The sequence below is a fragment of the Schistocerca americana genome, chromosome 1 (assembly GCF_021461395.2).
Source record: "Schistocerca americana isolate TAMUIC-IGC-003095 chromosome 1, iqSchAmer2.1, whole genome shotgun sequence".
Taxonomy (NCBI): Eukaryota; Metazoa; Arthropoda; class Insecta; order Orthoptera; family Acrididae; genus Schistocerca; species Schistocerca americana.
The window spans coordinates 699,291,949-699,304,451 of NC_060119.1; the positions used below are offsets into that span (position 1 = coordinate 699,291,949).

Genomic DNA, 12,503 nt, shown 5'->3' on the forward strand with positions numbered 1-12,503 from the left:
GTGAGTGACTGGAGGTAATTTTCAGGGAGAGAAATCAATGATAATATTTTATCTTCAGAAGGAAACGGCTATTTCCGAGGATCAAACTTATGAGCAGCAAACAGAAAAATATGTCCAGACTTCCTGTATGTAGTTAAATAACTGATAGCAAAGAACGTTCGCCACAGAGTGAAAGGAATTAATCCTCAGCAATAGATCCCGTGGAGCGACGAACAGGTGCGAAAATGTCCACGTTAATTAGAGACGACAGGGAAGCTGCGATCGCAGACAGAGTTATTAGGTCTCTTTCTGGACGGCTAAAGAGAATTACTTATTTTCTGGGAAAGAGGCTGCGGACATTTTCGTTGCTGCAAAAAGGTTTCGGAAACAACAGACGTTGCCCACGAACGCGCTGTAGTCTGTCAAAGCCTCATTAACAAAATTAGCTGCTCGCGAGAGAGAATCGGTGCGGCTCTCGTGCAACGTTTCTCCCGCTTATGATTTAAGCAGAGCAAATACGGCTGTAAGAGAATATATCAGCAACAATTCGAGCACCATTAAACTATACCACTGCAGCTCCAGTCAGCGGGAGTGACATCTCTCGAAATGGCGGTTCTGGAAACCTTCGCCAGACAGCGACTTGGGGCAACGAGAGAACGTAAGGTTTCTACGAGATGTAACATATGTTCTAATTCACTGATACCGTCGTAATAATAACTCCTTCACGTTTAAGAAGATGTTACATTAATCTATTTGTGTGTTTATTCCTTCATATGAAAACTACACGTTTTCTATAGCTAGTACAAGTACGAAATGAACGGGGATCTCGAGAAAATCGAAAATCAGCTGCTGTCTACGAAAGAAATCTGCGTATCATCCAGAGCTTGTCACTTGTTTCTCATGTAGTCTCACAAAAATAGTGCGGAATGACCATATTTTTTTTGTAATTGAGCTCAAAAACCACAATAGTTCTGATAGTCTCTCACAATAGAGACCAGGGAAAGAAATCTAGTTTTCTTACTTTCTGTTACATTGGTCCGTTGTAAGACAGTTACAGGTAAAACATTTCTCAATAGAAGGTATACTAATATGTTTCGAGTAGCGATCCGGCTAAAATTAAAACAAAAAGACTTTAGTAGTTACAATTCTTGGTTTGTAAAAAAAAAAAAAAAATTCTTGGGCAAATCCGATATTTTTGTTACTACACGTTGACGGAAATCGGAAGAGCTACACCGTATGAACACCTTCATCGGACGCTACCAAACATATCCTTCAGTATTTTCATGCCTGTGGGATGTGTTGGTAACAGTTTCAACATTATGCTAGCGTATTTTCAGTGTAGAGTAAAGCTGTTCATATAGATCAGGGATGCACAGACAGCGGCAGGCGGGTTGCATGCGGCCCGCCATTGATCTTAAGGTGCTCCGCGTCTCACCGTTCTTTCTTGTAATTTTATTTTTTACCCGGAGTACGGAATAATAACTTACATCAAGTCACGTTATTTTCGTATTTTATGCAGGCAATGTTTCTGTAGAAAGAAAGTGTTGTAATGATGTCTGTTAAATAAAATAAATATTTGTGAAACAAACGATGTAAACTAATTATTTTCTCTCTTTTTGCGGCCGTTTCGTAGTTACAGTGAGGCTTTTGCGGCCCGCGGTACCAGCAAGTCTGTAGACCCCTGATATACAGCATGATTCAGCGGCCCCTAACGATGTCGTTTTATGCAGCCTGCAGTGTTGCAACTGGCGTTAAAAACCACGAGTGAGGATTTTAGTATTCTCTTGCTCGCAAACAATCCTACAGAAAATTAACAGGACCTTTTTATCAGAAATTTCTGTAGTTAAATTTTGCACTGGAATACGTTTTCGCTGGAGGCCACGGTTTTCAAGTTATTCAAGAAGAACGTACAAAAATGACCGTCAAACGAACGTCCACACCCACATTCATTCCTCACCAGTCAGAATTTTCAGTGTGTTGTTCGTGGCACCCTCCCCTACCAATGTACCAAAATTTCCGAATACACAAAATATTCGACCTTTTTCGGTCTCTTATTGACTGACCTGTTACGCTGCCAGTATAATCGGCTATTTCATTAACATTATTAATTTAAACCTGTCCGTGAGGGTAATGAAAGAAAATCGACTTTTACAAATGTTACGCTAAAACTAATTACGCTGAGATTTGATCCATCCTTAACCCTTAGAAGCACAGTAGTTCCATTTTGTTTTTGAAGGCCAGATATTACGTAGCGGGTTGCATAAAACGACATCGATAGGGCCAGCTGAATCACACAATAGATGAAGAACGGTATGATTAGATGATGGCTGTTAGGTGCGTCTAACAATACTGGAACTTTCCAGGTCTCTATCGCAACACAGTTTTCCCATGGGATGCGCTTATGCAGCTTCGCAATCTTTCGGACTTGAATCATTGGCGTCAAGGCCTGGAAGTATCACACCGGCAGATGGAACAGAAGTTGGTTGTTGTGCCGTGACTACAGTCTAGCGGAGACGAGACGCACTCGGAACAACAGTGTGCCAAGGAGGATTACAGATCGAGAAGACCGTAGAATTGTTCAGCTGTCTCTGACGAACAGGTGGATGATAACAGTGGAAATCCGGACAGAGGATCTGATTACTGAAAGCTGCGTTGACATTTAGAGTCACCATACATCGTTTGCTCCTGACAGCATATGAGAGGCGTGTTATATAGTTAAAGTCAGTATCAGCTGGGACACTGAGTAACATTTGTAGTGTTTTGTGATGAATCTTGCTTTTGTTTGTGACCGTAAGATTGATAGCAACTTGTCTGTAAACGACCTTGTGAAAGGTCAAAGAAAGCACCTATTCTCTAGACCCATACGTCTCTGTCTCCTAGAATCATGACGTGGGGAGCTATTAAATATGACAACAAGACTGATTATTAAAGGGTGACTGAATTCCGGGATGATGTTACAAACATTTAGGGATGATGGAGAAAGGTAAATGTATGACTCTGTGGCAAGAAATCCTGATCAGGAAACGACGAGTCCAAAATTATATGCGAAAATCCTTATGATGACATCATCAACAATATCCCAATATATTTTTCCTGAAGCATAACAAGCCACGATCTTCTACCAGATCCGACAACTAGCGGTGATATACCCACATACATGTACGGCGTGCGATTAGTTGCAATGTTCGGAAATCATAGGTCGAAGCATTAGTGACAATGGAAGTTTTGGTCAGATCTGGAGGCGCACTAAGATATATTTCAGGTTCAGCATGGACCAAAATAAGAAAAAAATGTCTAGAAACTTGGGCTCTAAAATGCATACATTAAGAGTTCCAAACACGTGTTCATCTTCGCTACTGTGAAACACAACTCTTCTTCTGAATAAGTGCCCATAGTATGAAACATGGATTGGATAAAGTTCTAAGTGCCCGTAGCTCTTAAGGTATGAATTTTAGAGCTTATATTTACCGGATTTTTTTTCTTTTTTTGGTCCACACTACCTCGTCTCCAAATATGGAAAGCAAAGAACTTGCAATAGAAGAGCGGGCCGCTGTGGCCGAGCGGTTCTAGGCGCTTCAGTCCGGAACCGCGCTGGTGCTACGGTCGCAGGTTCGAATCCTGCCACGGGCATGGATGTATGTGATGTCCTTAGGTTAGTTAGGTTTAAGTAGTTTTAAGTCTAGGGGACTGATGACCTCAGATGTTAAGTCCCATAGTGCTTAGAGCCATTTGAACCATTTGCAATAGAAGAAATGAGTTTCACAGCACTGAAGGTGAACAAGTGCTCATTGCTCTTAAGTTATGAATTTTAGAGCCCATGATTACAAGACATTTTTCTCTCTCTTTGGTCCATACTGTCACCTCTGGAAGTTGCCTGCCCTACAATATTAGCTACAACAATACCGGTACATGTATTCCACTGTCGGAGGTAAGAGGTATCGGAAAGATACCTCGTCGTCGACGAGTGTTAAATGCTAATCTTTCTCTTTTTCATTTTAGTCATTAGGATACCTTAGCACGCCTCCAGGTCTGACCAAAAGTTCAATTGTCACTGATGTTTCGACCTATGATTTCCGAACACTGCAACTAATCGCACGGTGTACATGTATGTGGGAATATCATCGCTATTTGTCGCATCTGGTAGAGGATTGTGGCTTATCATGCCACATGAAAAACATATAAATTGAATTGTGATCTCTGCTGTAAAACGCAAAAGATTTTAAGAGAACATGGCCAATTGAGACAACATGAAATAATTGCCTAACAGGATAGTTTCTGGAACATTTTATCTCTATCTAAAACATACCTGCAAGAGAAATAAATAATATCTTCCTCTCTCTGTGACTCGAAACGTCTTGAGTGGATTTAATGTCATCACGAAAGCCACTCAAAATATGGCACACCCGTGGAGATGAGACCTCTTCCCAAACGGTCGCGCCTTCGAGTCTCAGCGATAGCAATTTCTGGCGTCATTTCCACATAAAAATGTCGCCAAAATTTTGATATAAAATAAATCGTAAGTCAATTGCGTCAAATTAAAAAGGCAGCAAATGTAATAAAAACAATTGTGCTACGTTAGAAATATTGCTAGCTCCTCGAATCACAGTTCAGTTTCATGTCACACCAGATGGGCCACTCGTACTTGCTGAGCCCAAGCCCAAGCCCCCGTTTCTCTTCTTTCTCCATCATTTCCTCCTCTCTTTGAAGATTTTAATGTGTTCGCCAGCTTGCTACGTCACCATCTGGTTGCCGACATTAGCTCTATGGAAGAAAGTCAGATCAGAAAATGAGATAACAAAACTAGAAGATGAGTTTTGCTATTTGAGTGGTAAAATAGCTTACGATGACCAAAGTACAGAGGATATAAAATGTAGACTGCCAGTAGCAAGAAAAGCGTTTCTGAAGACAATAAATATAAATTTAAGTGTTTGGAAATCAATTCTGATGGCGTTTGACAGGAGTGTAGCCTTGTACGGACGTGAAACGCGGACGTTAAACAGTTCAGACGAGAGAACGGAAACTTTTGAAACGTGGTGCTACAAAAGAAAGCTCAAGATTAGATAGGTAGATCGCGTAACTGGCTGGGAGGTACTGAACAGAATGGCGGAGAAAAGAAATTGGGCCACACCTTCGCTAAAAGAAGAAATCGGTTTATAGGGCACATTTTAAGACATATTAGGGAATTTAGGAAACAGTATGGTTAAGGTGGATTAATGAAATACAGTTGCAGGACTTCTGGTCTGATCAGTACAAGATTAATGAAATACAGTTGCAGGACTTCTGGTCTGATCAGTACAAGATTATCAACATAAAATGAAATAGGAGTAATGCAAGAGTAAGTCTGATATTGAATAAGAAAACAGGAATGCGAGTAAGGTTCTATGAACATCACAATGAACGCATTATCGCAGCCAAGATAGATACAAAGGCAACAGCCATTACAGAAGTACAAGTTTATGAGCAGACTACCTTCACAGATGATGAAGGGACTGAAAGAATGAGTGATGAGATAAAAGAAATTACTCAGCTAGTAGGAAATTAAGGAGACGGGATCTGGATAAATTGAAATAACCAGGGACTGCTGAGGGTCTGAAAGAGAACAATAGGCAATAATTGACTGAAACAGTGGAAATAACTACAATAGAAGAAGAATGGGTAGCACTGTAAGATGAAATAGTGAAGTCAGCATGGGATCAAATAGGCAAAAAGACAAGTTCCCGTAGAAATCCTCGGATAACACACGACATATTGAATTCAAATGACGAAATGATAAAATATGAAAATGCAGCAAATGAAGCAGGCAAAAGGAAATACAAAGGTCTAACAAGTGAAATAGGTAGAAAGTGCGAAGTGATGAAGCAGAGATATCTAAAGGGAAATAATAAAACTGTAGAACTATGTATGATCATGGGAAAGATAGATGCCGCCTTTAGGAAAATTAAGAGTAGTTTTGGAGAAAAGAGAAGCGCCTGTATGAATACCAACAGCTCAGATGGCAAAACAGTACTAAGCAAAACAGGGAAGGATGAAATGTTGAAGGAATATACTGAGACTATACACAAGGGAAGCTAATTTTAAGACAATACTGTAGGAAGGGAAGAGGAAGCAGATGAAGATGAGAAGGGACATATTATGCTGAGAGAAGAAATCGACAGATTACTGAAAGACTTAAGTCGAAACAGTTTCCTGGGGTAGGCAATATTCCCTCCGATTATTGAGATCTTGGGGAGAGCCAGTCTCTATATGCAGACTATTTACCTTTAGACTTCAAGGATAATGTAATAATTCCTTTTCCACAGAAGGCATGTGCTGACAGAAGGATCAACACCCGGCTTAATGAATATAAGATCAGTTGTCTGGGAAACGTGGATAAATCAGCAGTAGCTGATCATACACTAGGACTAGGAAACCACCAAATTTGATTGTCTGATACTGCAGTTTTATCAAGATCCAATTATTCCTAATCTATGATGTACAGGGGTACCACAGAAATTCAAAAACCACAAATAGCGCTTTAACAGAAAAGAAGGACTGAAATGAGTCGAGTTGTAGTCCTTAGTGATAAAGCAAACAGCACCTACTCAGCTGCAGGAAAGGCTCCATAATATACGCCTACGCGTCTCTGTCATCTTTTTCAGCAATCGGATTACGTTACGACCCAATCGTCGTCTTTGTAGCCTCTGATGATTTCTCCAGTATTAGGAGGCGAAACGTTAGGCCTAGTGCCCATATAACTAAAATCACTAGTGATTCCAAGTTATTGTCGATGAGTTTTACGTAGGGCTTTATCAGTCCAGTAAATGCGAATACACCATATTTTCTTCCAACCCCAAAGTACTATATGTAACGTCGTGAACTGGAGCATTGTCAAGCCAATAGGGAACATTTTATTCCAAACAGTTGCCACAATTTGGCAGGCATATTATCAACAACTTCCTTCTCTGAATACCAAAATATTTTGTGGTGTGCCACTTACATAGGGAGACGTGTCCATAGCAATACAATTAGAGAAATCAGAGCTTGTATGGACAGATTTAAGTGTCCATTTTGTCTCATGCTATTCGAGAGTGGAACCGAGAGAGATATTTTGAAAATGGCTTCTTACACCCTCTGTGAAACACGAGAACGTGGATCACCGTGTAATCAGAATAATCGTGTAGATACCACGTTAAACAGTGACTGACAGTTACACGAGAGTTGACTGAAAAGTAATGCCTCTGCCTTCGTAACTCTTCAACAGTTGGCAGCATTGGTACGTGGCAGGTACTGGCTTGTTCCGTAGCCTCTTCTCTACAGCTCCAGTTGGCGGGAAGCCTTAGCATTGAACGGTTGTGTTGTTGCAGGGTAAAGCATGGAACCCTGCGCAGACGATCGGTCAATGCGATAAGCAACGTGCTGTTACTGAATTCTTGACAGCAGAAGGTTTCAGCCCAAAGTAGATTCATCAGAGAATGAAAGCAGTTTATGATGATTGTGTTGATGAGAGTTCTGTGCGTCTTCATTCTCGTAACGCGAGAGGAGTTCCTGGCAAATTTCAAGTCTGTGCACTTTCAGTTCAGGAGTCAGCATCCATGGTACCCATCGTACACAGATCTTTCGATAGCCGAGCAAAGCAATAATGTGACACACACGTTCTCGTGAAACGCCGATTGTGCTTACAATTTCTCTGTGAGTGATACGACGATCGGCCTGAATCAATATGTCAACATTTTGCTTGTGAAACTCGGTGGTTGCTGTAACAGGACGTCCAACTCTTTGTTTGTCACGCAGGTCAGATGTTCCATCCTCAACATCTTTAAACTTACTCGCCCAACGACGCACAGCGCTCACATCAACACCATCACCATAAACTGCTTTCATTCTCTGATGAATCTCCTGTGGGGTGACACCTTCTCCTGTCAAGAATTCAACGACTTCACGTTGCTGAAATCGCACTGACCGACCGTCTGCGCAGGGTTCCATACTTTACACTGTAACAACACAACCGCTCAACGATAAGGCTTCCCGCCAACTGAGCTGTAGAGAAGAGGCTGTGGAACAAGCCAGTACCTGCCACATACCAATGATGCCAACTGTCGAAGAGTTACGAAGGTGGAGGCATTACTTTTCAGTCAAAATCTCGTACAATGGACTAAATGGGAGCGCCAGGGAGTTACAAACCACGAAGAAACGACGTTAAACACTGACATGTTCGAAGAATTTGTCCTTGCATCGAGTCGACACTAGCGCAATATAAAAAAATTACATTACACAAATCAATGCTGCATGAAGGTTATATGTCGAATACTAATCTGCCGTTAGAAATATTAGCTCTATCTTTTTGTCACTTGTTGAGGCTATACCATAACCACGAATCACTTAGAGCAACCACAAGGGCCCTGTCTGTAGCTGTTAAGATCTGCATCTACGTGCGTTCTAAGTAAATATCATTATAATTTCTGGTTTTCCTTGAATCACGCGCCATGACAATAATTACTGTTTGGTAGTCTATAGTAATATAAACTTAATCTTATATTCAGGATTCCTATAGAAGTAGCACATTCGAGTAGGGGTTTGTACCTAGGTGCCTCACTGAAATAGTGTGTTTGCAACTTCCGTCACATCTCAAATCTACCACCGTCTGAGAGTCAAGTGTGGACACTTGTTATTCGTGCTCAAGGCTGTGTGTCAGGATATGTTTCACTGACGGACTAAGACCTACTGCTTGCTGCTCCCCTCCATACCCTATCGAAAAACAATGATCGCTGGGCTTGAAATTTTGTAAGCATTTCTCCCAGAGGGTATAGGTGTATGTGATCTGTTGTTAGGCAATTTAATTTTTCAATAAATCTATAATATTATCTTGTAAATAAAGAAACAATATGACAATCCCTGCTACATGTATCAATACAGACTTGATTTCCCCTGATATGAATCTGGTACACTCAGATAACATTCTGGTATATGAGGAATGGCACTTCTTTTTAAAGCACTCTGTTTTTCAGTTTCATAGTATGCTACCAAATGTATGGAAGTCTACAGAGAGCACTGGGAGTGAAGTGTTAATATTTGTGCAGTCATATTGTTTTGTCCAAACCCTGCAGTCTGAATCATGATTTCAATAGTCGTAAGCTACACTATGTGATCAAAAGTACCGGACACCTATTAGTAGACATTAATACGGTGTGTGTCCACCCTCAACCTTTATAACGGCTTCAACTCTGAGGAAGAAACTTTCAGCGAGATGTGTGAATGTTTGTGGAGGAATGCCAGTCCATTCTTCCTCAAGAGCGAAAACCAAGAACGTAGTGATGTTGGGCACCGGTGACAGGACTGAATTCGACGTTCTAACTCAGCCCAAAGGTGTTCCATTGGGGCTGGCCGGTGTGGCCGAGCGGTTCTAGGCGCTTCAGTCTGGAACCACGCGACCGTTACTGTCGCAGGTTCAAATACTGCCTCGGGGATGGATGTGTGTGATGTCCTTAGGTTAGTTAGGTTTTTGTAGTTCTAAGTTCTAGGGGACTGATGACCTCAGATGTTAAGTCCCATAGTACACAGAGCCATTTGAACCATTTTGTTCCATTGGGTACAGATCGAGACTCTGGGCAGACAAGTCTGTTTCAGGCATGTTATTGCCCACAAATCTTGCCACACAAATGTCGCTTTATGACGGGGTGCTGATGCAAACAATCATCGTCTCCGGAATGTTTCTCTACCGTACGCAGTACACTACACCGTAAACTGTGTCCACATTCTTCCCCATTTAAGCACAGAAAGGGGGCCACAACCTAACCACGAAAAACTCCCCCGTACCACACCACCCCTTCCATACTTTACATGATGCCATGTACTCTTGTCCAGGCATTCGCCAAACACAAACTATTCCATCAGATTGCCGCAAGGTGCAGCGTGATTTATCACTTCAAATCACTCGGTTTTAGTCGTCCACCATCCAGTGGCGTCGCGTCTCTCTTTAGACGACCTCGGGCGCCACTTAGCAATGACTACAGAAATGTGTGGCTTATGAGGACCTACTCGACCATTGTATCCCACTCTTTTTAGCTCCTTACACACACAGTCACTGAGCTAGCTGAACTGCTGATAGCACTCTGGAACTCAAGAGTGATTCCTCCAGCTGATTTAGTAGCGGTTGTTCCTTCGAGTTTGTATGTCACAATCATGTCAACAACGGTCGCCTTGGGCAGCTTCACGAGGGTTGTAATGTCTCTGATGTATTTGTTACTCACAAAATGTATTCGCATCATGAGCTGTATAATGTAATGATGACAATGAAAAGCTGTGCTAGACCGTGACTTGAACTCGGTTTGCCGGCCGGAGTGGCCGAGCGGTTCTACGCGCTTCAGTCTGGAACCGCGCGACCGCTACGGTCGCAGGTTCGAATCCTGCCTCGGGCATGGATGTGTGTGATGTCCTTAGGTTAGTTCGCTTTAAGTAGTTCTAAGTTCTACGGGACTGATGACCTCAGCAGTTAAGTTCCATAGTGCTCAGAGCTATTTGAACAATTTTTTTGAACTCGGATTGCTAGCGTTCGCCGTACCATTAGGCAATCCGAGCATGCCTCACGGCTAGACCCAAACTTCCCTATGCCGTCAACCATACACTACACTGTAAAATGTGTCCATATCCTTCCCCATTTAAGCACAGAAAGGGGGCCACAACCTAACCACGAAAAACTCCCCTGTACCATAACACCACCCCTTCCATACTTCACGTGATGCCATGTAACCTTGTCCAGGCATTCGCCCAACAGAAACTATTCCATTACATTCGTACATCCATTACGCGTATTTCTGTACAGGGTAGACATCGTAATGGAAAGTCGTTTGTCAGGTGTCGGCGGATAAATACGATATTGCAATACATGCACATGTGAACAACATTGCATTGTACTTGTGACCACCACAGGCACTACAGTATCGGATTTATTACTCAGGTGACATACAGTGACTACCACACGTTCGAGGTCATTGAACTCTCCTGATCGACCCATTCTGTTGTTACTGCTTCTCTACTCTCTACTCACCTCTTTTTATCCTGGAGGATCCGCCTCTCGTGACATAAAGTGGCCAATTCTGCATTACGTAGGGGTGTCTGGATACTTTTGATCAGATAGAGTACATTTTTTTAAAATATGAGTAAAGTGTAAAGCCTTTTATTTTTCAGACTGGAACAACGTCTTACGTCGCAATGTGAAGGTTCTGCGATTTGGTGGGGTATGGCGGCCAGCTTCCAAAAGCGGCTGGCGGTCCTGCGCGTTCCCACTGTACTTCGCCTCAGTGTGTGGCAGCCTGCTCAACATCATAGGGCTGGACATCGTCAGGAGCTGGCTGCTGTGGGGGGACATGACCGAGGTCACCTTCGCCCTCGTGTCCGCCATGACCAACGTCAACGGCGTCTTCAAGATGGTCCACTGCTTCAGACACTTCGAGACGTACAGCCTACTGGTGAGCGAACTGAACGGCCTCGTAGCGCTCCAGCGGCCATACTGCGAGGGGAACGGCGACCTCATGGCGGCCTTTCGCAAGGCGTGCCGGAGGGCTGCGCGGCTCACGATTGGCTGCCTGACGTACATGAACGTCCTGGGGCAGATGTGGTGCGTAGTGCCGCTGGTGTCGCACGTGCCGCCAGACAGCAGGGAGAGTCCGCTGCCCCTGGTCAGCCTGCCAGGCCTGCACAGGGAGAATCGCGGATGGTACTTGTTCGCCTACCTGGTGGAGTGCCACGCCGTCTTCTATTGGAACTTCGCCAGCCTCGGCATGGACATGTTTTTCGCCTCGATCATGATCCAGGTAACGGGCCAGCTCAACATCCTCAACATTCGGCTGACACAGCTGAGACAGGAAGGGTCAACAGAAGACCGGGCTTCACTATCCAGGTCCACTGGATTCAACCTCAGCAGAAACGACCGACATCAGGAGCGGAGCGCCGATAATTTTACCAGAATGAACAGCGAATTGTGCGAGTGTGTGAAACATCATCAAGCAATACTAAAGTAAGTTCACTGAGTTAGTTACACGTTATGTGTAAGTTTCCCTTAGCACAGGGCTTCACAACATGCGTGCTCGCGGAGCAAGCTGCGAGCAGCAAGGCGCGAGCACGGAGCAGCGCGAGCACGCTACCCCCACTACCGGACCAGAGCGGAGAGGAGGGAGAGTCACGTGGGGCACACAACAGCTGCCGCCAGTCAATGCAAATCCGCGGCCACCTGCAGGGATGTCACTCCCGAATTATTACTGCGACAAATGAAACCAATAAAGGAGAATGTACACGTGGCACATAATTTTATTAGCTTAGTGTATGCCTCTACATTCGCATTAATTTGTGAACTGTTACACAATAAAAGGTGTCACTGAAGTGTGGAGTTCTCGGTTATCTTGTACTTTTTGCCCTTTACAATTGCATCTACGTTCGGAGTAATTGTTCTTTTGCATTGTAGGCGCAGCGTGCATTTTAAATTTCGAACAGACAATGCGTTTCTCAGGCGCGTCTTGTTACATTTCATTGCAGAGAACAGTTGTTCACAA

General features: G+C 43.3%; 1 protein-coding gene across 1 annotated transcript in view; it reads left to right on the plus strand.

Annotated features, from left to right (window-relative positions):
* Positions 1–576: 576 nt before the first annotated feature.
* The window catches only part of LOC124544922 (odorant receptor Or2-like), an 82,621-nt gene continuing 70,694 nt past the window's right edge, over positions 577–12,503 (plus strand). The window contains exons 1-2 of the mRNA XM_047123670.1: positions 577–637; positions 11,143–11,971. Of these exons, the coding sequence (XP_046979626.1) occupies positions 586–637; positions 11,143–11,971 (881 nt within the window). The 5' untranslated portion in view covers positions 577–585. The remainder of the gene's footprint in view (positions 638–11,142; positions 11,972–12,503) is intronic.